The following is a 24,323-nucleotide window of genomic DNA, read 5'->3' as shown; positions in this document are numbered from 1 at the left end:
AATGAATGTCTGCAGTAGAGGAACTGAGGAGAGCACTTGTACAAGAAATTAATAATAACAAACAATAAGGACCCATGAGAGATAAGTATGATATATGGTTGCGGTACATAGGCTGCGGTACACAGGATGTACCAAAACCATCTATCATAATTAACTTTTAGTTAGAACCGCAACGGAGACCAAGGATGGTCTGCGGTATCTATCAATTCAAAAAGAATTGCGGGTCTGGATTCATCATTCCTAACATTTGCAGGAAGGTGTTAAGTTTTGTAAATCCGAGTGCTTTTGTGAACACATCAGCAATCTCTTCATGAGTATGGACACAGATGAGTTCAATGTTACCTTTCAAGATGTGGTCTTTGATGAAGTGATACCTTAGTTCAATATGCTTAGTCTTGGAGTGCTGAATTGGATTGTGAGAAATAGCAATAGCACTTTCAGAGTCATAATAGATCGGTATCCGCAACATTCTATATCCGTAGTCCAATAGTTGAGTTTTCATCCAAAGGACTTGAGAACAACAGCTGGCTGCGGCCACATACTCAGCTTCTGCGGTAGACAGAGAAACGCAACTTTGTTTGCTTGATGACCAGCTGACGAGCCTTCCTCCCAGAAATTGACATCCTCCTGAGGTACTTTTGCGATCTAATATGCATCCAGGGCGATCCGCATCTATGAGTGCTTGTAGGCTGAAGTCATTGCCTGCGGGGTACCATAGACCAAGAGTTTTGCTTCCTTTCAGGTACCGAAGTATTTGTTTGGCTGCGGTCATGTGTGACACCTTTGCGTCAGCCTGATACCTTGCACATATACCAGTTGCAAAGACGATGTCTGGTCGGCTTGCGGTGAGGTACATTAGAGAGCCTATGATACCTCTATAAGTCTTGTGATCCACAGGTTCTCCTGAGGGATCAGCAGAGATCTTATAACCAAAGGCCATGGGGACCTTAGCCGAAGAACAGTTGTCCATAGAATATTTCTTTAACAATTCGGTGGTGTATTTTTCCCGATGAATGAAGATTCCTTGTGGAATTTGTTTCACTTGAAGTCCTAGAAAGAAGTTGATCTCTCTATTCATGCTCATTTGGAACATGTTAGTCATGAGCTTAGCAAATTCATTCACCATTTCTTGATCTGTTGATCCAAAGATGATATCGTCCACATATATTTGTACGAGCATAAGATGGTTACCATTTGCTTTTCTAAATAAAGTGGGGTCAATCACTCCTCTCTTGTACCCTGATGAGACAAGGAATTCAGAAAGAGTCTCATACCATGCTCTTAGGGCTTGCTTCAGACCATAGACTGCTTTTTCAAGCTAGTAGCAGTGGTCTGGAAATTCAACATTTTCAAAGCCCGGAGGTTGTTGAAGATAAACCTCCTCTTTTAGTTCCCCATTGAGAAAGGCACTTTTTACATCCATTTGATGAACCTTGATATTCTTGTGGGATGCGTATGCTAGGAAGATCCGGATAGCTTCCATGCGTGCTACCGGAGCATACGTTTCATCATAGTCAATGCCTTCAAGTTGACTATATCCCTTTGCAACTAACCTTGCCTTGTTTCTGACTACCGCACCAGATTAATCCAGCTTATTTTTGAACACCCATCTAGTGCCAACAATGGTGTGACCACGTGGCTTCGGAACGATCAGCCATACTTTGTTTCTTTGGAATTCTTCTAGCTCTTCTTGCATTGCGGATATCCAGTCAGGTTCAAGCAATGCTTCTTTGATCGTTCTGGGCTCTACCGAGGACATAAATGCTGCGTAGTGGCAGTGATCAGATAAGTCCTTGGAAGATCGAGTCTGGATACCTGCGGATGGGTTGCCAATGATTTGACCTAGTGGGTGGTCCTTCGTCTATACATGTAGACGGGGTTGCAGATGATCAGCAGCTGCGGTAGAGGGAATGTCTTCGATATCAGAAGACTCTGCGGTTGGAGACGACAATTCCCCCTGGATTTGAGAACATCCTGCAGAATCATCTTGGATTGTTGGAACGAGAACGGAATTTTCTTGAGCAGTTGGAAGAGGTTCCCCCTGGATTGCTGATGGGAGATCCTCAGGGACCTGAGAAGATTCCCCCTGGACTGCGGATGGGAGAGTGATAATCCTTGAATCGGTTCTTGTGTCAATGTTCTCTATGTGTTCATCATCCGAATCCGAAGATACATTTGATGGTAATGATTCTCTGCGGATGGGAACTTGAGCAGCATCAAGTACTGGAACCTCGACGGTTGTTGCTTGATCCAGAGTAGAGCTTTCCCCCTCAATCGAAGAGGTGGAAGTATTGAGAGATGCTACTTCGGATACCGATGGACCAGAAACATCAACGTGTTGTTGTTGAGCTGCCGGAGACACAAGAACTTCGGATAATTTCGCCATTTCAACAGGGTCGAAAAGATCGTCATAATTGACTTCAACTAGATTTAAAGGACATGAAGAGGCAGGAATATCGCTTTCCATGATCGCTGTGGTTTCAGTGGATGGAGGGGCGTTGCGGATGTGAGAATCATCAAATTTTACATCGAAGCTTTCAATGATTAGCCTTGTACGTCTGATGAGGACCCTGTAAGCAACTTTGTTAGTGGAATAGCCAAGGAAAATGCCTTCATCAGACTTCGGTGCAAATTTGTTAAGGTGATCTTGGTTGTTGATCACAAAACATCTACACCCAAAGATATGAAAGAAGCGGACATTTGGCTTTCGGTTGTTAAGGCCCTCATATGGTGTTTTGTTGAGACGTTTGCACACAATGCTACAGTTTTGAACAAAGCATGCGGTGGCTACAGCTTCAGCCCAGAAGTAGAGAGGAAGGTGTGCGAAGTTAAGCATGGACCTAGCTGCTTCTACTAGAGTGCCATTTCTTCTCTCTACTACTCCATTTTGTTGTGGTGTATAAGGAGCTGAGAAGTTGTGTGTGATGCCTTTGGAAACCAAGAAACAGTTGAGAAGATGATTAGTAAACTCGGTTCCATTATCACTGCGGATACGTCTTACTAGAAGCTTGATCTGAAGCTCTATTTCCTTGATGAAATTGATGAGAATCTGCGGTGTTTCTGACTTGAGTCTAAGGAAGAAGACCCATGTGAAGCGTGTAAAGTCATCTACAATAACCAGTATGTATTTCTTGTGATGGAGACTGGCTACGGTGGATGGACCGCAGAGATCAATGTGTAAGAGCTCTAGAGGTTCAGAGATTGAAGAATCAATCACCATGGGGTGACTTGCTTTGGACTGCTTTCCACATTCACAAGCCGGACAGAGAGTATCGTTGCTGAATTTGAGAATAGGGAGACCTCTGACTAGTTCTCCTGTGACCAAGTTGTTGATGTACCTGAAGTTGAGATGAGCTAGCTTGCGGTGCCATAGCCAGCTGACTTCGGATACAGCTTTGGACAGGAAACACAACTGCGGTCTGCCAATGATCAGAGAGACATCCAAAGGATACATGGTACCTTCGGATCTGGATTTGATCAGACACGTGTTCCTATCACTTGTCATTACATAGAAAAATTGATCATCAAATTCAACTCGATGTCCTGCCTTACATAGTTGGCCAACACTGATGAGATTGTGTTTAAGGCTTTCTACATAAGCAACCTTCTGAATAGAGAAGTTCCCCGTAGTGAGAACACCATAATCTCGGATGAGTCCATTCGCATTGTTGCCGAATGTGACATTTCCACCATTGCATATTGGCCTGAAATCCCGAAGGTACTCTAACCTTCTGGTCATGTGCAAGGAGCAGGCACTGTCAATTAACCATTCATCTTCTTGTTCCTCCTTGCACGAAGCCTGAGAATTACACGGTTAGTTTAGGCATCCAAACGAGTTTGGAGCCTGGGGCAATTGGTGAATTTCTGAATGATGCATGGACCGAGGTTGCAGGGACGAGTCTCTTGTCAACTTTTGATCCTAGTCCTGGGTGTTTGTGCAGTTTTGGAGTGTTGCGAGTTTTTGAAAAAATACGAGGTTTCTGACTCCGACTAGATTTGACATAGGATGGATCCTTTTGACAACTACACTGACATTTACAAAAAGAGATTTTGTCTTTTGATCTGACATTATGTTTGGTCAGCGGTCTATAGGATGAATTGGACTTGTTACCGGTCCGAGGTTGGTAATCCCTGACATGAGTGTTGTTGGGTTTTGAAAAAGTTTGTTTTTGAAAAGGTTTAGCACGTGTAGGTCTTTGAATCCTTTTTGGTGGATTGGGTAGAATACCCTTCCATTTGCTGAAATTTTGACGTGACTTTAAAAGTGTTGGAGTGGGTAAGATACCCTTCCATTTAGGATCATTTGAGGAATAGACTTGAAAACCATTGTTTCGAAAAGACTTGACACTCTTTTGGATTGTGTAAGATGAATTAGGAATGACTGATGAATCTGGACATTCCTTATTGGGTGTTTTCTTGATGAAAGAGTTTTTCTTAAAGTAGTGTGAGAAAACAAATTTTTCTGGACTCTTATACTTTGGAAATCTGGCATGCTTCTTGTTTTTTGAAAAAGTTTGTTTATTTGTGCCTCTGGATCGAGTTTCCCCTTTGAAAGACTTTTTAGCTAAGGATTTTGGGGAACCGCAGTCTTTGTTGTTTAAGTGCGGTTTCCTAGAACCCTTTGAAAATTTGTGAAAACGAGGGCTTGAGTCACCAGAACTTGAAGATTCAGGGATTTGAGAGCATTGACCCACTTCAAAGTTTTCTATGGGTAATTCGTGATGAATAGGTTGAAGAGTTGCAGAACTTTTGTTCGAAGACTGCGGTAGGGATGACTTGACTACCGTAGAGTAAGTCTTAGTTAGGACTGCAGTGGGACTTTTGTGGGACTTTTGGCTACAGTGAGAAACACTGCTGTCTGAGGGCAGAGATGGAAAGTTTTACGACACTTTCGGATCCTCAACAACTATTTCTTCATCGACTTCGGATGAAGTTTGAGAATTTGGGTAAATGGTGCCACAGATAGGAGTTTGATCACCTGTGTGACCCGAAACCTCAGGCACGATTTCCTCAATTACACAATTATTGCTTAGATTATGAAGTCTATCGAAGTGTGTTCTCATGTCTTCGGGAAAAGTCTTGTCATTGACTGGGAAGTGAAATTCTCGGTCTGGAGGGACATACAGTCTATCTTTGTTAAACCGGGGTGAGGAATCCATTGCGGTAGGATATCCATTTGACCAACCCCAATTGTATGTGTTGTCCACTGTTCCATTATTTACCAAATTTTCAATAGTTTCACTTTCATTGAACAATTTTTCGATTAAAAGATTTAAGCGTACAATTTCACTCTGAGCTAAATCTCTCTGGTTCAAAGCTATCTCTAATTGTGTTTCACTCAACATTCTTGCATCTTTTTCTAACTCTAAGTCCTTCTCTAACATAGCCATTTTGAGTCTTTTATTATCCAGTCGTCCTCTCACATGGAACATCTCTTTGGACGCAATGTTCTTCTCATCTAAGGCTTTGTTATAGTCTGTAAGGACAGCAGCACATGTGTCATTAAGATTATCTATGAAAGGTTGACAGTCATGCATGTTATAGTTTAGAGTTTGAATCATGAGTTTTACCTGTTCGACGATGCTTAGAGTTCCATCCTTTGCCATGTAGCAGTAGTTCTTTCCCAGCTTTGTAGACTCATCATCATCCGTGGTTGCCAGCATACAGATTTTCCCTTTTCCTTTGACACTGCTGATGGCATCATCTTCATCTCCGGATGACCAAACTTGATGGTCTCTTTTGACATGGGCTACGTAAGCCCTTGCCTTTTCCTTATCTTCTAAATCTTGAGCCATTCTAAGATAGAATGCTTTATCTCTTACTACATTGGCCTTACAATCTCTTGCGAAATGATTCTCTTTGTTGCACTTGTGGCAAATCACAACATCCATTTTGTCATCTGAGGGAGTACCGGAGTCAGTGGTTTTAGTGGACTGCGGTGTCTCCTTTGGTAGAGTATTTTGAGATTGCGGTGGTGGATGAGAACTTTTGGGATAAAGAGGATGATTATTCTGTGGGCTGAAGTTACGATTGAATGGAGGTTTGTTGAACTGATGATTCCTGCGGAAAGAAGGAGGTGGTAGACGGTTGAACTGTTCGCTAACAAGAGCAATATCCTTCTGAAATTCTTCTTCATCATCATACTCTGAATCAGATTCGTATGACTGCGGTGGAGTGTCATACGAGGGAGAGTAGGATTGATTGAGTGGGGCTTGTGCTATGAGAGCAAGTGGTCCTCCGAAGTCAGCACAGTCTTTGAGTACGGTGGATTCTTGTGCTTGCAATTCTCCATAGAGCTTGTAGAGAGACAAAGAGTGAATCTTTCTGTCGCCTTGGACTATCATCTTGGCCGTAGTCCAATATCTTCCCAAGCCATTAAGAAACTGAATATTTGTTTCATGGTTACTGCAGATGGTGCCCGCATTGGATAACTTGGTGACTATTAGGTTGAAACTTTTGAAGGAGTCTTCCAAACTTTCGCCGGTATGAGCTTTGAAGTTGTTGAACTCATTGAGTGCGGTTGTAGGCTTCTTGTCTTGTGCTTGTTCTGAGCCTTCGTACAAATTCTTGAGAACTTCACAGATCTCTTTTGCTGATTTGCAATTTATGATAATATCGAAGTTGTCAGGAGCAACTCCACAAGAAATTTCATAAAAAGCAACAGCATCATTTTCCATTTTATCTAGATCATCCTTGGTGGGACGGCTCATGACTGGTTGACCTCCTCCCAGTCTGGCTGTAGCACCGTCAGTTTGGACTGGTGTAAGAACTGAGACATGTGGTCCTTCTTCTACGGATCGCCATACATCTCTACCAAGTCTCCTTAAGTATCTTTCCATTCTTTGTGACCAGTGATGATATTCATTTGCTACCAGTATTGGAGCTCTATTAGAGCCACCAACACTGTTGGAAACATTCAGAGATAACGATTGTGCCATATTTTTTGAAGTTTTTTTTGTGTTTAAGAAATGAGCTTTAGTGGTATAGAAGGCCCTTTGAAAATCAGAGTTCCGTTTTTCAAAAAGCAACCACTATAGCTCTGATACCAATTGTTGAGAGAAAAACTTTGAGACACACTTGAACAAACGTTAGAACAAGTAGGATGCGGAATAGTTAATCTCGAAGGATCTAAAAGCTCAACAATAATATTAATAAGTTAGAGTTAGATAGTTAAAGAGTTAGTTGCGGAAAAGTAAAGAAATAGAAATGACAACAATTGTTATATCAAGTATACACATAAGTTGATTCATAACGAGGAATGCATTCAAACCAAGTTAATAAGGAAGATCAAACTTAGTGATTAAGTCACAAGAGACTTACTCCGAAGAGAGGTTATAATCAGTTATATTCTAGTTAGATTTGAGAGTAAGAAGGGATGCGTAGTAAGATATAGAGATAGAAAATATATCTTTCAGAGTTGTTGTTAATTAAGAACGAATGAGCTCTATTTATAGAGACTCAGGACGTACACCAGATTACATCTCTAAGAGTAGCCATGCAAGGCATACTGGATAATAGAGAGTATTACAATAGAAGATAAGTAAAGTAATCTAGTAAACAAAGACTGCGGTAGATAGTGACTCCAGATGCGGTTGCTGATGAGGGAGATTGACTGCGGGTGCTTGAAGACTGCGGTAGCTGAAGTTCAAGAGGGTCACTTTTCATGATTCAACACACCACCACCGTGAGGTGGTGGCTGCCACCATGTGCCACCGCCGGCCACCACTAGGGTGGCTGTGTGTGTATGTGTGTGTGTTTGTATTAGCATGTGTGTTATTCGGATTTTGCTTTGTAATATTGTAATCGATGCGAAAATAATAAAAAGAGACTCGTAACCACGACCGTTAGGTGGTGGCCGCCGCCGTGAACCACCGTCGACCACCACTACCCGAGGTGGTAGTGGGTGGTGCCCGATTAATGAAACCCTAATGGGCCTTATGAGACCCTAGTGGGCCTAATGAAGCCGTGATTGATCTAAGGACTTAGTTTTGGGCCTATTAGGCTATTATTTAGTTGAAAACCCTAATTTTGGATAATTGGGTTTGGTCTTATCGGGACCCGCATTTTGGACCATTGGAGTGAAGATATGACTCAAGCCCGATTTCATTGTATGATTGGACTTAATGGGTTAAGCCCTTAATGGAATAAGTCCTTAATGGGTTAAGTAGGAACACTTAACCCTAATCGTCATTTTATGTGAAAACCCCTAATTGGGTTTGGATGCTTATTGGGCCACTTATTGGACTAAGCTGCTGTGGGCCTTTGTGGGCTAATTGGGAACACATTTATGGACTAAGGGAAATTATTGGGCTTCAGGATGACACCCATTAGAGAGGCTTGGGCCCAATTTGGAAAATTGGGCCATAAGTGGTGTAACAACCATAAATTTACGCCAAATTTAAACTTTTCAAGCATAAATAAAACCAAATAGTATCTGTTTACAAAAGTGTTTTCAATTCATTATTCAATCAGAGTGTCCCAAAAGCCAGATCATAAGGATGAGGAGCGGTACGGTCACGTCTTCGCCTTGCCATTAACTCCTGAGCTACCCCCAAAATACCAATACCACACTGATAATACCATATCCATAATAATCAATCAATCAACATGCATACTGGGACATCGGCCTGACTGGACCGCCCTACCGGTCCCACAGTCCAACTGAAACTATACCGAGCCTTCGGCATGACTGGACCGCCACGTGGGCCTACAGTCTCCCCGGACCGCTCATAGGGTGTATTGGCCTTCAGCACAGAGCAGGACCGCCTCAACCCAAACAACAAGCAAATAATCATGTGCGCATAACTAACATATATTGGCATATACAATCAACAAACATATCTATCTCACTGATCACCAATCATAACAATCACTCATAACTATAGCACTGACCTAGCAGGTCACTAACATATTTATCCCTACGCATCATAAAAGCATAACATACTGTCTATCCTGATCCCGATCTAACAGATCATATCCACATGTAGCATACCATCACGATAACAACTAAAAAGGGCCGGCCTTGGTGCCTTAGACCCTATCGATATAATGAGGATAACTCACCTCGCAGATGTCGACCCGGTAGATAAAACCCAACTCTCGAATCACTTGACACAGGCTCCACCACCTATCACCATTGCACAATATACTCATAAGTCCTTAACCTTATAAGGTACTCCATAACCCACTAGTCAACCCCTAGTCAAAGTCAAAGTCCTCAGTCCAGGTCAACAGTCCATGTTGACCTTAACTCGCCGAGTACCCTCGACTACTCGCCGAGTTCCTTGAAACACTTTCCAACTCGCCGAGTCATCGAGGTGACTCGTCGAGTTCCTCCGATTCTCGATCAAACTTTAAGGCTACCCGTCGAATGTCCCCTTGTAACTCGACGGATACACACGCATACATATCCTGGAGAAAACTCATCCGACTCGCCGAGTTGTTCATCTAACTCGTCGAGTCTACGACGATCTTCATCAGACTCGCCGAGTTGTTCATCCAACTCGTCGAGTTCAATGCCTATCTTCATATGATTCGCCGAGTCGACTATGTGACTCGCCGAGTCTCTTCAGTCCTTTATCCATGCAGACACTTTCTAAGCTATGCCAAGGCCCCAAATTGCAGATCCAACTTCCTTAGGCATGCTTATCACGTAAAGTTGCAAACTTTACGTGCATGCAAGGCTTTAAGACCCTAAAATGGCACAACTAAGCTTGCAATGAAGTCACATCCGTGAGAGAAGGCTCATACAAGACAAGGCTGATGGCTTTATGAATCCAGAAGCCAAGGGGAGTCCAGATCTGAAGTTACAACTTCTAATCTTGGCTTAAACACAAGAATCCTTTTCTAAACTTATGCACAAAAGGGTTTAGAAGAGAATGAGCCAAGGGAAAAACGATTTAATACCTTCAAGAGAGCCCCTTTTAGATGCAGAACTTGAATCCCACAAACTCTTGCTTCAACTAGCTTGTTTCCCAAGAGATTCCCTCACCAAGGATCTTCCTCCAAGCTTAAACTTCCAAGGAATACACACACACTCAAGCTAGGGTTCTTCTGGACTCTCAATGGACTGCAAAGAGGCCAAAGGAGGCTTATGATTATTTAAATAGGGTGCAAAACCCCGGGATTTAGGGTTTCATCTGCCAGCTCCTACTCGTCGAGTCCCTTAATGGACTCGGCGAGTAGGTCACTAAACACGCGTATCAAACCCGCTGCTACTCGTCGAGTAGGGCAACCAACTCGTTGAGTAGGACTTAAAACCAAATAACCTTTTATTTAAATCCATACCTGGAATCGGGGCGTTACAATTCTCCCCCACTTGAACTAGACTTCGCCCTCGAAGTCCGCTGGACTAAACAACGCCGGGTAATGCTCCCGCATTTCCGCCTCCGGCTCCCAAGTCCACTCGGATCCTCTCCGGTGTTCACACTGTACTTTTACCAAAGGTATTTCTTTGTTCCGCAAAATCTTCTTCTTCTTCTCCAAGATGGCCACAGGCCTCTCCACATAGTTCAGGCGCTCATCGACCTGAATATCATCCAGTGATACCACTGCCTCCTGGTCCATAATACACTTTCGCAATTGCGAAACATGGAACGTACTATGGATCTGGCTAAGCTCCTCCGGGAGCTCCAACCTGTAAGCCACCTTGCCAACCCTGGCAATGATCCTGAACGGCCCAATGAAACGGGGACCCGATTTTCCCCTCTTCCTGAAACGGATCACACCCTTCCAGGGTGAGACCTTCAGAAGTACCATGTCACCCACCTGAAATTCCAGCTCAGATCGGCGTATGTCGGCATAACTCTTCTGCCGACTCTGAACGGTCTGCAAACGCTGTCTAACCTGCTGTATCTTTTCGGTAGTCTACAGAACTACCTCTGTCCGCCCCATTACCCTGTGCCCAATCTCACCCCAGCAGACTGGGGTTCTACACTTCCGGCCATACAACAACTCGAAAGGCGGGGCGCCAATACTGGAATGATAGATGTTGTTGTAGGCGAACTCTGTAAGCGGTAGGTGGGAATCCCAAATCCCACCAAAATCAATAACGCACGCCCTCAACATATCCTCGAGGGTCTGGATGGTCCGCTCACTCTGCCTATCTGTCTGCGGATGGAAAGTTGTATTAAATGCAGTCGCGTACCCAGTTCCTCATGGAACTTCTGCCAAAAACGGGAAGTAAACCTAACATCCCTATCGGAAATGATAGAAACTAGAACCCCATGGCGAGAGACAATCTCGTTGACATACATGTCGGCCAATTTCTCAGCCGACGAACTCTCCCGTATGGCCAAGAAATGGGCACTCTTGGTCAACCGATCCACGATGATCCATATAGCATCTAACCCCTTCGCCGTCCTCGGCAGCTTGGTAATGAAATCCATCGTGATCTGCTCCCATTTCCACATGGGAATCTCCAGAGGCTGCAGCTTGCCATGCGGCCTCTGATGCTCGGCCTTGACCATCCTACAGGTCAAGCACCTCTCAACATACCCAACGATTTCTCGCTTCATGCACGGCCACCAGTAGTTCAAACTCAAATCCCGGCAAATCTTGGTGGCCCCCGGGTGTATAGAAAAGTGAGACTTATGAGCCTCCTCCATCACTGTTTGCCGGATCCCTCCGGTCATCGGAACCCAAACCCGACCGTGTCGGGTCAATAATCCGCGGCTATCCTGAACAAACCGGGCGTTTTCGCCCTTAATCCGCTCCATCTTCCAGTTCTCTGGTCTCATGCCCTCGACCTGAGCATCCCTCATCAATCTCACAAGCGGGGAATTCACCGCTATCCTCATACACCTTGTCGGGGTAGAAGACCCAGCTGACTTGCGGCTCAAGGCGTCCGCAACCACATTCGCTTTACCAGGATGGTAAAGGATCTCACAATCATAGTCCTTGACCACATCCAGCCACCTGCACTGCCTCATATTTAGGTTCGGCTGATCCATGATGTGCCTCAAACTCTTGTGATCTGTGTATATAGTACATCGGACCCCGTACAGATAATGCCTCCAAATATTGAGAGCGAAAACCACCGCTCCCCTCTGCATGAGGACCACCCCCAGACCTGTGATGGATGCATCACAAAATACCACAAAATCCTCGACTCCCTCGGGGAGCGTCAATACTGGCGCCTCACACAAACATTGTCGGAGGGTCTCAAACGCCCTCTGCTGCTCAGGGCCCCACTGGAAATCCACCCCCTTCCTCATTAGACGAGTGAGGGGTACTGCAATCTTGGAAAAATCTCGAATGAATCTCCGGTAGTACCCTGCTAATCCCAAGAAACTCCTGATGTCGGAGGGAGATTTCGGAACCTCCCACTGCATAACGGCCTCGACTTTGGCCGGGTCGACCAAAATCCCCTCCTGGTTAACGAGATGCCCGAGGAACTGGACCTCTCGTAACGAAAACTCACACTTCGAGAACTTGGCATACAGCCGTGCTCGTCGCAAAACCTCCAGCAGCTCCCTAAGGTGCTCCTCGTGCTGCTCTCGTGTCTTGGAATACACCAATATATCGTCTATGAACACAATGACCGAGCGATCGAGCATCGGTCTGCAGATCCGGTTCATCAAATCCATGAACACTGCCGGCACGTTGGTGAGCCCAAATGGCATCACCACGAACTCGTAATGACCAGAACGAGTCCGAAACGCGGTCTTCTCCACGCCTTCCTCCCTCACCCTGACCTGGTGATATCCGGACCTCAAATCGATCATGGAAAACCAAGATGCACCCTGCAGTTGATCGAAAAGATCATCTATCCTCGGGAGTGGATAATGGTTCTTCACCGTTAACTTATTCAACTCCCTATAGTCAATGCACATCCTGTGCGAACCATCCTTCTTCTTGACAAAAAGGATCGGTGCTCCCGATGGCAACTAATCGGACGAATAAACTGCTTACCCAGAAGCTCCTGCAACTGAGATGACAACTCCTGCATCTCTGGCGGTGCCAGTCGGTACGACGCCTTAGCGATAGGGCCGCACCCGGCACTAGATCAATCCTAAACTCAACCTGCCTCTCCGGAGGCACTCCGGGTAACTCCTCCGGAAACACGTCAGCGAACTCTCTAACTACTGGGACCTCCGAAACCGTGGGCTGATCCCTATCCCGCGTATCTACCACATACGCCAAATAACCGACACATCCATGCTGAATATACTGTCGAGCCCTGGCCGCTGAACAAAACCCTGATCCCATCCTGGTGCCCTCGCCATATACCACCAGTTCTCCCCCACTTGGGGTTCGAACTACCACTCGTTGTCCCTCACAGTCGATTATGACACCAAATCGACTGAGCCAATCCATCGCTACGATCACGCACACTTCCCCCATGGAAATAGGAATCAAATCTATCGGGAAGGGCACCCCAAAAATCTCCAACTCGCATCCCCGGTAGACCGAAGAAGCAGAAACCTCGTGTTCGTTGGCGATCTAAACTCGCAACGGACACTCAAGCTCATCTACCGGCACAATAAACCCTCTACTGAAAGTCTGAGATACGAACGACCGACTCGCCCCCGAGTCAAATAAAACCAAAGCAGGCAAAGAGTTCACTAAAAACGTACCTAATCACAGGTACAACCAATAAGCATAATAAAAATACAATAACTGAGACAGAGAAAAGAAACGTACCAACAACCACATCCGGTGCTGCCTTGGCCTCCTCGGCCGTGAGCTAGAAGGCGCGACCCTGAGCCTTCGGAGGCTCCACCTTGACTGGCCTCCCATCTCCAATCCTCACAATAGCTGACGCAGGAACCTACGCCGGCTTGGCGGTGAGCTGCGGACAGTTGGTCTTCATGTGACCAACCTGATGACAATGGTAACAAATCCTCATATCTGCTGGAGGGGCGGACTGACGGCAGTCCCTGGCATAGTGCCCCTCCTTGCCACATTTGTGGCACCCACCTCCTGCTCGACAAACCCCCGAATGTCCCCTGCCATACTTTACACAAGTGCGGTTCTGCTGACTCCCAGTCCGAGTATCAGCGGTCTTAGACCGCTTAGGCGCCGGCTGAGATTGTGCCAGTGCCTGACGCTGCTCCTTCTACTGCAGCTCTATCTCCAACTCACGCCGCCTCGCGGCTTCCTGAAGATACAGGAGGGTATCGCATCGCTGTGTAGACACAAACTGTTGAATATCAGTCTTGAGCATACTCAGATAACGAGTCATCTGAGACTGCTCTGAAGCAAACTCCGGGCAAAACATGGCCCTCTCCGTGAACATACGGGTAATCTCCATCACAGACTCCCCATCCTGTGTCAATGTCAAAAACTCCTGAGCAAGCCACTCCCGCTCAACACGTGGAACGTAGCGGGTGCGGAACATATCCCGGAACTGCTCCCAAGTAACAGCAGCTCGCTGATCATCTGTGTACGACCCTGTCGTCAATCTCCACCAGTCCTGTGCCCCAAGCCTCAGCAGGTTCAGGGCATACCTGACCTTCTGGTCAGCGGGACATGAACACGTGAAGAAACATCCCTCCACGTCTGATAACCACCTCATAGCTCTGATCGCATCCTGAGTACCATCAAATGTCGGGGGCTTCGTATTATCGAAGTCCCGGTACTGAAAAGCCCTGCTGGCTCCTTCCCCAACCCCTGCCGCAGTTACAGCTGAAGTGACTGCAGCGGCAGCTGTCTCTTCTAGAGCTGCATATCGCTCATCAAAGTACTCAACCATCGCGGTCTTAATCGACCCGAACATCTCTGGCAGCTGCGCTCGGAATGCAGCAGCAATCTCGTCGTGCAAAATCTCCCGGATCCTGGCATCCAACTCCTCTGTCCCTATCAGTACCACGGGCTCAGGTGCTACCGGCACCTCCGACCCTCCGTCTCCCGACCCTGACCCCGATCCGGACCCTGATCCTGACCCGGGCCCAGCAGCAAAACGTCTCGTCACCACCATACTGAAAGATATACTCAAATCATCAGATAAATAACATAATATCGGGAGACCAAATCCACAAACCCTAGGGGTTGTGACTTCCTTGCTACGCGTATGGGTCCTGTGCTTTCAGTAGTACGGGCCCATACTACCTTCCACACCTACCCATATTTGTCTCAAGTATCACCACAACACCCTAACACTAGCATCAACATGAAGTGCGCTCAACCCTCACCCCTAGAGGAATATCAACTATCTCGCAACTGGTCTTACCTCTGCTCACAACTTACACATCCATGAAACTTTCATCATCCCCTGCAGCGCTAGTGTATACTAGCTGCACATAACGCTGGACCCAATAGACTTTCGAATGTCCAATCCTACCCGAAGGCCGAATCAACATTCTCAGGCTATGAGGTCTTTATTATGCACATCCGTGATGCATACACTAAACATCTATAGTTATGATGTCAATTCCATATACAAGAAACCCTAGGCTAATAGGCATCATATAATCAGGCAAATCTATCATGCGATTCCTGAAGATCCCTAGCCTAGCACTAGCATGCTGTTCTAACATATCAAAATATCAATTAACTGTATGGTATTTTGGGGTTTACTTACAGGCTCCGGCTGATCGTACCCTCTGCATCCTCCATCCTTTATTATGAAAACCATTTTAAAAAATTTTACTTTCCGAAAACCTCCTTGATTTGAGACTGGATTCACACAAGTGTTCCTCCAATTCACTCAAACCAAGGCTCTGATACCAACTTGTAACAACCATAAATTTACGCCAAATTTAAACTTTTCAAGCATAAATAAAACCAAATAGTATCTGTTTACAAAAGTGTTTTCAATTCATTATTCAATCAGAGTGTCCCAAAAGCTAGATCATAAGGATGAGGAGCGGTACGGTCACGCCTTCGCCTTGCCATGAACTCCTGAAGTACCTGAAACAATAAACTGAAAACTGTAAGCCCGAGGGCTTAGTGAGCTACCCCCAAAATACTAATACCACACTGATAATACCATATCCATAATAATCAATCAATCAACATGCATACTGGGCCATCGGCCTGACTGGACCGCCCTACCGGGCCTACAGTCCAACTGAAACAATACCGAGCCTTCGGCATGACTGGACCGCCACGTGGGCCTACAGTCTCCCCAGACCGCTCATAGGGTGTATTGGCCTTCAGCACATAGCAGGACCGCCTCAATCCAAACAACAAGGAAATAATCATGTGCGCATAACTAACATATACTGGCATATACAATCAACAAACATATCTATCTCACTGATCACCAATCATAGCAATCACTCATAACTATAGCACTGACCTAGCAGGTCACTAACATATTTATCCCTACGGATCATAAAAGCATAACATACTGTCTATCCTGATCCCGATCTAACAGATCATATCCACATGTAGCATACCATCACGATAACAACTAAAAAGGGCCGGCCTTGGTGCCTTAGACCCTATCGACATAATGAGGATAACTCACCTCGCAGATGTCGACCCGGTAGATAAAACCCAACTCTCGAATCACTTGACACAGGCTCCACCACCTATCACCATAGCACAATATACTCATAAGTCCTTAACCTTATAAGGTACTCCATAACCCACTAGTCAACCCCTGGTCAAAGTCAAAGTCCTCAGTCCAGGTCAACAGTCCATGTTGACCTTAACTCGCCGAGTACCCTCGACTACTTGCCGAGTTCCTTGAAACACTTTCCAACTCGCCGACTCATCGAGGTGACTCGTAGAGTTCCTCCGATTCTCGATCAAACTTTAAGGCCACCCGTCGAATGTCCCCTTGCAACTCGACGGATACACACGCATACATATCCTGGAGAAAACTCATCCGACTCGCCGAGTTGTTCATCCAACTCGTCGAGTCTACGGCGATCTTCATCAGACTTGCCGAGTTGTTCATCCAACTCGTCGAGTTCAATGCCTATCTTCATATGACTCGCCGAGTCGACTATGCGACTCTCCGAGTCTCTTCAGTCCTTTATCCATGCAGACACTTTCTAAGCCATGCCAAGGCCCCAAATTGCAGATCCAACTTCCTTAGGCATGCTTATCACGTAAAGTTGCAAAATTTACGTGCATGCAAGGCTTTAAGACCCTAAAATGGCACAACTAAGCTTGCAATGAAGTCACATCCTTGAGAGAAGGCTCATACAAGACAAGGCTGATGGCTTTATGAATCCAGAAGCCAAGGGGAGTCCAGATCTGAAGTTACAACTTCAGATCTTGGCTTAAACACAAGAATCCTTTTCTAAACTTATGCACAAAAGGGTTTAGAAGAGAATGAGCCAAGGGAAAAACAATTTAATACCTTCAAGAGATCCCCTTTCACATGCAGAACTTGAATCCCACAAACTCTTGCTTCAACTAGCTTGTTTCCCAAGAGATTCCCTCACCAAGGATCTTCCTCCAAGCTTAAACTTCCAAGGAATACACACACACTCAAGCTAGGGTTCTTCTGGACTCTCAATGGACTGCAAAGAGGCTTATGATTCTTTAAATAGGGTGCAAAACCCAGGGATTTAGGGTTTCATCTACCAGCTCCTACTCGTCGAGTCCCTTAATGGACTCGGCGAGTAGGTAACTAAACACGCGTATCAAACCCGCTGCTACTCGACGAGTAGGGCAACCAAGTCGTCGAGTAGGACTTAAAACCAAATAACCTTTTATTTAAATCCATACCTGGAATCGGGGCGTTACAAGTGCGCCATAATTGGGCCTTGAGGACTAATAGGTATTGGATCGTCAGAATACCAATCTTTTGGACTGGAATAAGTGGTTGGGCCTTAAGATAAGCCCATATAGAGGTTTGGGCCCAATTTGGAATATTGGGCCATGTGTTGGGCTTTGGTCCATGGTTTGGCTTTTGGGCCTTGGATTGAATAAAGCTAAGTTAGGGTAAAGTAGTCTTTTACCCCAAGTATAGAGTTGTGGTTATGTGTTGGAACCCAATTATTAATTGGGTATTGTTTGATGTTGACAGTTCGGGAATGCGTCAACCAGCAAGGGGAGTTTTATCTGCGGGGCTTCACCAGTGTCAGGTGAGTCTTCTCACCATACCAATGGGTCTAAGGCACCAAGGCCGGCCCATTTTATGATAGTTGGTATACTTGTTATGTAGTAATGTGTGATATGTATGTATTCATGATATGCGGTAGAGATAGCCGTCTGGCTAATGGTAGAGACAGCCTTTATGGCTGATGGTAGAGATAGCCGTCTGGCTAAAGGTAAAGACAACCTTTATGGCTGATGGTAGAGATAGCCTTGTGGCTAATGGTAGAGATAGCCTTTGTGGCTAACGGTAGAGATAGCTTGTATAGCTAATTGTTATGTGCCAATGGTAGAGATATCTTTTATAGTTATCTAACATGTGATGTGTGGCAGATGTAGCTTGTATAGCTAATTGATATGTGATAATGGCAGAGATAGCTTTTATAGCTAATACGATATGTGTTATGTGGATTGTGTGTGGGGTATGCTATGGGGGACTCACTAAGCTTCGTGCTTACGGTTTACAGTTTTGGTTTCAGGTATCATTGCTTTGAAAAAGGAGGGCTCGGATTGATCACAGTGCTCACACCTATGATTCTGCAATGAATGATTTTGGGACGAGCTCTGATAAATGTTTTACTTAACGAGGATTTGACATGTTTGAAATAAATGGTACCAATGTTTTAGTGATAATAAAAATGAAATTTTTACCTCTGATTTTTGGGTCGTTACATATATATAAGGGTGTAATAGGCTTACTATCTAATTAAATATGAATAAGTCATACACGGCTTGGACAAAGGTACGACGGTGACGGTATTCCTTTCCATCCGGGGGCTTCAAGAACACAGATTGGAGAAACAGTTTTCCTTCCATTACTTCATTCTATGTCTCCAAACTTCCTGGAAATGTAACGAAGAATGAGATTTGGAAGTCATGTTTGTTGCTAGGCAAGTTGGTTGACGTGTACATTGCTGGTAGGAGGGACGCCTTCGGTGCTTTCTTTGTTTTCGTTAGATTCTTTGAGGTGACTGATCCTAGCACCATTGAAAGAAACTTGAATGAAATAATTTGCAGGGGAAGGAAACTAAAGGCGAATTGTGCAAAGCTTCCGCACGATGGTGTGAAATCCATTCCCATCAGAAATACATTTGTTGCTCCTACTTCTCTTAACCATGCAACTAGAGACTCTAGGTCTTTTGCTGATGTTGCTAAGGGGAAGACTAAGAATGACGTTATTCCGACAATTTCTCTTTCCCCCATTCATGAGGTGCAGACTTGGACTTCCGGTTCAGTTCTTGTTGGAGAAGCAAAGAACTTTGACACGCTATGTAATTTCCCTTCATTATTGGACTTAGAAGGATTTGATGAGGTGTAGTCCACATATCTTGGAGGCATGAAAATCATCATCAAATTCAAATCAGATGGGGCAGCTAAAGTGTTCATGGCAAATAAAAGCATTTGGTTGAAATGGTTTAACTAGGTGGATCATATAGGGAAGAAACCAGTTCGCTTTGAAAGAATTGCTTAGGTCAAGATCACTGGAATTCCACTTCAAGCTTGGGATGAGTCCAATTTCGAAGCTGTCGCCTGTAATTTTGGGAAGGTGTTTGTAAACACAGGTTCGTTTTGGAATCGTAATGATGTTTCTTATGGAAAACTTTGTATTCTAACGGCTTCTAGGAAGAGAACAAATGATGAGGTGAATGTTGTCTTTGAGGGAGTTGCTTGCAGAATTGGTATAATCGAAATCGACGATGATTGGAATCCTTTCAAGTCATTCTTACAGGAATCAATTGAGGAGTCAGACGACGAGTCTGATGATGATGTTGACGAAATTTGTGACACTTGGATACATGGTAATATGTACCATGAAAATGGTGAGATCGATCCAAAGGAAAACGATCATGCAGGAGGACGTTCGGTAACTCCGATGGTTGTGAACTTTCCGACGGGTATGGGAATGGGCAAGACCATGCACGCTCATGCGGAAAACGATGAGACGTCGTTTAGGAAATCTTCATGCATTGATGAAGGGGGTAATGCGGCACATTTCAATGGCTCTAAAGGTGATAAGAAGAATTGCTTAAGGTTTAATTTGATGAAGTCCACTCCGGATAGGTTGGAATGTCAACCTGGTGGTATTAATGTTGGATCGAACTTGCCTGGACCCATTTCTAGTCTACACAAAGCAGCCTAGAATTCGAGATTGGTGCTTCTGCTCTTAAACGGCGTCGTATGAAAAAAAAATGGCAGTGGTGTCCATGACCAGCATATGTCTCTAATTTTCGGATCCATTGACTTAAATCGAGCTGTTGGTTGTACATCTGGTGGGGAAAAAAATGATGACCCCGTTGATTCATCCTCAAAATCTTCGTCTTTTTCTTCATGCGAGCTAGAGTGTACCATCGATGTCGGTATTTAAGTGGGATTTTCAAATTGACAGTGGAAATCAAGCTTTCTTGGATGTTGTCAATAGAGTTGGAATTAACATGAATTCCTCATGAATCTTCTTTCTCTAAATATTAGGGGGATGAACAAATTGAATAAAACTGATTGGCTCATGAGATTCAAAATGGAGAATAAGGTTTCTTGATGTGGTCTTCAAGAGTCGAGATTGGCTGTTCTTCTGAAACATTCATAAAAGTCTTGAAAATTTTAAACTTTTTAAACAACCCAAAAACCAACCTTGTTTACAAATTTTCAAGAATTTTATGAATGTTTCAAGTTGGTATCAGAGCTGGGGCACGGGTCGATGTGTTCGACAGAGACGTCGAACCTTATAATAGGGGGGTAAAGGTGGGTTGCACCTGATCCCACATCGGCTTGGAAGGAGAACGAAACATTTCCTTGTAAGGGGTGTGGATACCTTCCTTTTCAGAACGTGTTTTAAAGTCGTGAGGGAAGCAGATCCCATAAGAACTCTTCAGTTAAGCGTGCTCGGGCGAGAGCAATCCAGGGATGGGTGGCCCCCTGGGAAGTTTTCGTGCCAGGAGCCCAAAGCAGACAATATTATTATACTTGACAGAGGGGGATGTTACAAGTTGGTATCAGAGCCTGGGTTTGAGTGAATTGGAGGAACACTCGTGGATCCAGTCTCAAACTAAGGAAAAGATTTTCAAATGGTTTTCAAAATACTCAAGGAGGATGCAATGTGTACGATCAGCCGGAGCCAGTAAGTAGACCCCAAAATACCATACTGTTATTTGATATTGTGATATGTTAGAATAACATGCTAGTAATAGGCTAGGGATCTTCATGAATTGCATGATAGGATTTCATGATATATGATGCCTTATCTCTTGTAGAGTACTTGATTGATTGTTGTATGACTCTTTCGGGTGTGAACCGACTATTGAGTGAATACGCTAAGTCACATGCTACATGGGTTAAATGATATTAGAATAAGGGATTTGGTTCTGCTGCGCAGCTCTTGTCTGATTCCAACCGTTGTAGGATTAAATCTTTTAGTCTAGGATTGTTTAAGCTGTGCAGCATGTGATTATATTCATGCAATAGTTATCTTGAACCAATTGAGGGTCGTATGGCAGCTAGTGGTAGGATGAGTTGTGTGGGGTCATCCAGCCAGTTGTGAGATGTTTAGTCTTCCTCTAAGGAGTGAGGATTGAATGTATTGTTATGCTTAAGGGTATTGTTAGAGTGTTGTGATGATCCTCAAGACAAATACGGGTAGGTGTGGAAGGTAGTATGGGCCCGTACTACTGAAAGCACAGGACCCGTACGCTTAGCAAGGAAGTCACAACCCCTAGGGCCTTGTTGGGAATTGGCCTCCCTGTTCTAATGTGCATATTATCTGATATCTTGATGGTTATGTTCAGCATGGTGATGACGAGACATAGGAAATTAAAGATTAATAAACTCATAGAACATACCTTTGATGATGTAACAAAAGATAGAAGTAGGAAAAACAAGAATTTCGGCCAGAATCAAAGCGTGGGGGGAGGGGGACCAATCGCACTTCACGTCGTAATGTTGGAAAAGAGATGTTTAAACGAAAGAGAATGAAGTTCTGACTTAGTCTGTGACTTTGACTACTCCACGTCGTGATTTCGGGCTCACGTCGTGGACCTGTTTGGGCCAATTTTAATGGGCTGTTAATATTGGGTTCTTATATTTAGTCCATATAGTCCAATTGCCTTAGTCCAAATGATCCATAAAACTAGTTTTTTCCCTTTTATTTAATTTATGAAAATCAGTATATTTATTTAAAAAAAATTGTTCATAAAACTAGTTTTTTCCCTTTTATTTAATTTATGAAAATCAGTATATTTATTTAAAAAAAATTTGTTCATAAAAAAATATTTTTCTTTTTACCAAAAGGACCCCACACTTGATTTTTACCGTTTTCTGGAAAAAAAATTAAGATGGCTATGATTATGATTTATCCTAAAACTTAAATAAATATGCAAAAAAAATAAAAAAACAAAAAAAGAAAAGAAAAACGCAAACCGAGCTCGGGTTGCCTCCTAAGAAGCGCTTTTTTTGATGGAGTCATGAGTCGGACTCTGTGTCACCCTACGTTGTATTGTTTGGATATACGATCACCATTGGCACCATTTGCTCTCTCCATTTTTTTCTTGTACGCTTTCACTCTTCTTAAATATGATTTCTTAGAATTTTCCTTTTTCATTTTAGAATCGCCTTCCTCGAGCTTTCGTTTCACCCCTGTATTCTTCACAACAAGTTCATGTCCTTCTTTTTCTTTTTATAGCTCCTTAGCTTCGACATCCTCCTTATCCAAAGTTGGTTGTCTCAAGTCTTGTGTAACTTCTTCTTCTTCATCACCTGACACCAAACTTTCTTCACTTTCCTCACTAACTAGCAACTTTGGAGTTTTAAAAGCAAAGACCTCAAAGAACTTTGGAATTGAAGCTCTAGGCTTAGTACGCTTGACTTGTTCTATCATATGAATTTCTTCTTCAATTAATTTCTCCAACTCCTCAAGATCGTTTTCTTCATCCATAAAGAATACTTTATTTTGAGCACCATATGTCTTGAATCTGTCTTCCACTTCAAAAGTCATTTCATCATCTCCCACTCATAAGGTAAGCTTGGACTTGCGAATATCCACCAAGGCTCGTGCGGTATTAAGTAAAGGTCATCCAAGGATAATTGGGACATCTTTATCCTCCTTCATATCGAGCACCACAAAATCTGTTAGAAAGCCAACTTTTCCATTTTTTACCAATATGTCCTCAACTATGTCTTGAGGATGAGTCATTGAATGATTGGCCATATGAATTGTCATTCTAGTAGCCTTCAATTTTGGAAGGTTGAGCTTTTGGTAAAATGAATATGGCATTAAATTTATACTCACTCCAGAATCGGCTAAAGCATATGTCTTCATGTTGTTTCCAAATTCACATGGAAGTGTAAGGCGTCCGGGATCTCCCATCTTCTTTGGTATCCCCTCCATAATGACCATGGAACTTTGCTCACTAAGTACTACCTTGGAGGTCTTTCTAGTTGTTGGCGAGTGTCAAGTAAGTCTCGAAGAAATTTGGCATATTCAGGAACTTTTGCCAAGGATTCAATAAAAGGAGTATTGATCGGAATACCCTTTACTTGCTTCATAAATTTAATATGTTCTTTCTCCAACGGGTGAACTCTGGCTCAAGAAGGAAACGGTAAAGGAGGTTGGTAAAGTTGAGCACCAGAAAAAAAAAATTGCCCAGTTTGAGCCCACGTCGTGAGGATTAAATACTCACGTCGTGAGGTCGGTAATTCAGCAACATTATTTTCTTCGACTTTCATTCGCTTTAGCGGTGATTCGGGCTGCTTTGTCTCTTCTTCCAAGGCCTTTAAGAACTCAGATATGTTGTCTTCTTCAGTCGTGATGTCATGACATGCTGTTGTGGTTTATTATCGGGAATTGGTGGATGTAACCGCTCGTTAACCAATGTAGTTAATTTTTGATTTAAGCTTTAATATTTTTGATTGATGTTTGATGATTTCTAAGTAAAGCTTGCTGATCTCTCATCAGACCTTGCTAATTTCTCATTGTTGCATTGGTTTCATCATGCCTCTTTTCTGATGCGGTTACAAAGCGGGCGAGCATTGTTTCAAAATTCGTTTTCTTTTCGGGTGCCAGTTCTTCTTTTTGATAAAACCCTCTTACGTTTTTCTTGTACTTCTCCACCTTAGCCTTCTTGTACTCATCATAGGACAACCATTCCTTTTTGGGCTTTCTCCAATCTTCTTTGTAGCGATCTCTACTGGAGTAGAAGACTTGAGCTTTCTTATTCCATTTTCGTCGAATTGGCAATCTTTTGTTGAATGCGGCCCATTGCAATTCCCACAACCCATGCGTATTGCGTTTATGGATTGGTCCATTTTAGTCATTCTTCTATCCATATTATTCATCA

At 43.9% G+C, this 24,323-nt stretch overlaps 1 protein-coding gene across 1 annotated transcript; it reads right to left on the bottom strand.

The window, feature by feature from the left end:
* Window positions 1–23,056: 23,056 nt before the first annotated feature.
* Window positions 23,057–23,374, bottom strand: LOC145104565 (uncharacterized). Its single transcript, XM_079041788.1, has one exon. The coding sequence runs from the start codon at window positions 23,372–23,374 to the stop codon at window positions 23,057–23,059; it is 318 nt and encodes a 105-aa protein (XP_078897914.1).
* Between the last annotated feature and the right edge of the window lie 949 nt (window positions 23,375–24,323).

Source organism: Lactuca virosa, chromosome 4, assembly GCF_052849685.1.
Source record: "Lactuca virosa cultivar CGN04683 chromosome 4, Lactuca_virosa_CGN04683_v6, whole genome shotgun sequence".
NCBI classification, from domain to species: Eukaryota; Viridiplantae; Streptophyta; class Magnoliopsida; order Asterales; family Asteraceae; genus Lactuca; species Lactuca virosa.
Note: the sequence above shows the minus strand (reverse complement) of the source record. Positions and strands in the feature narration are given on the sequence as shown.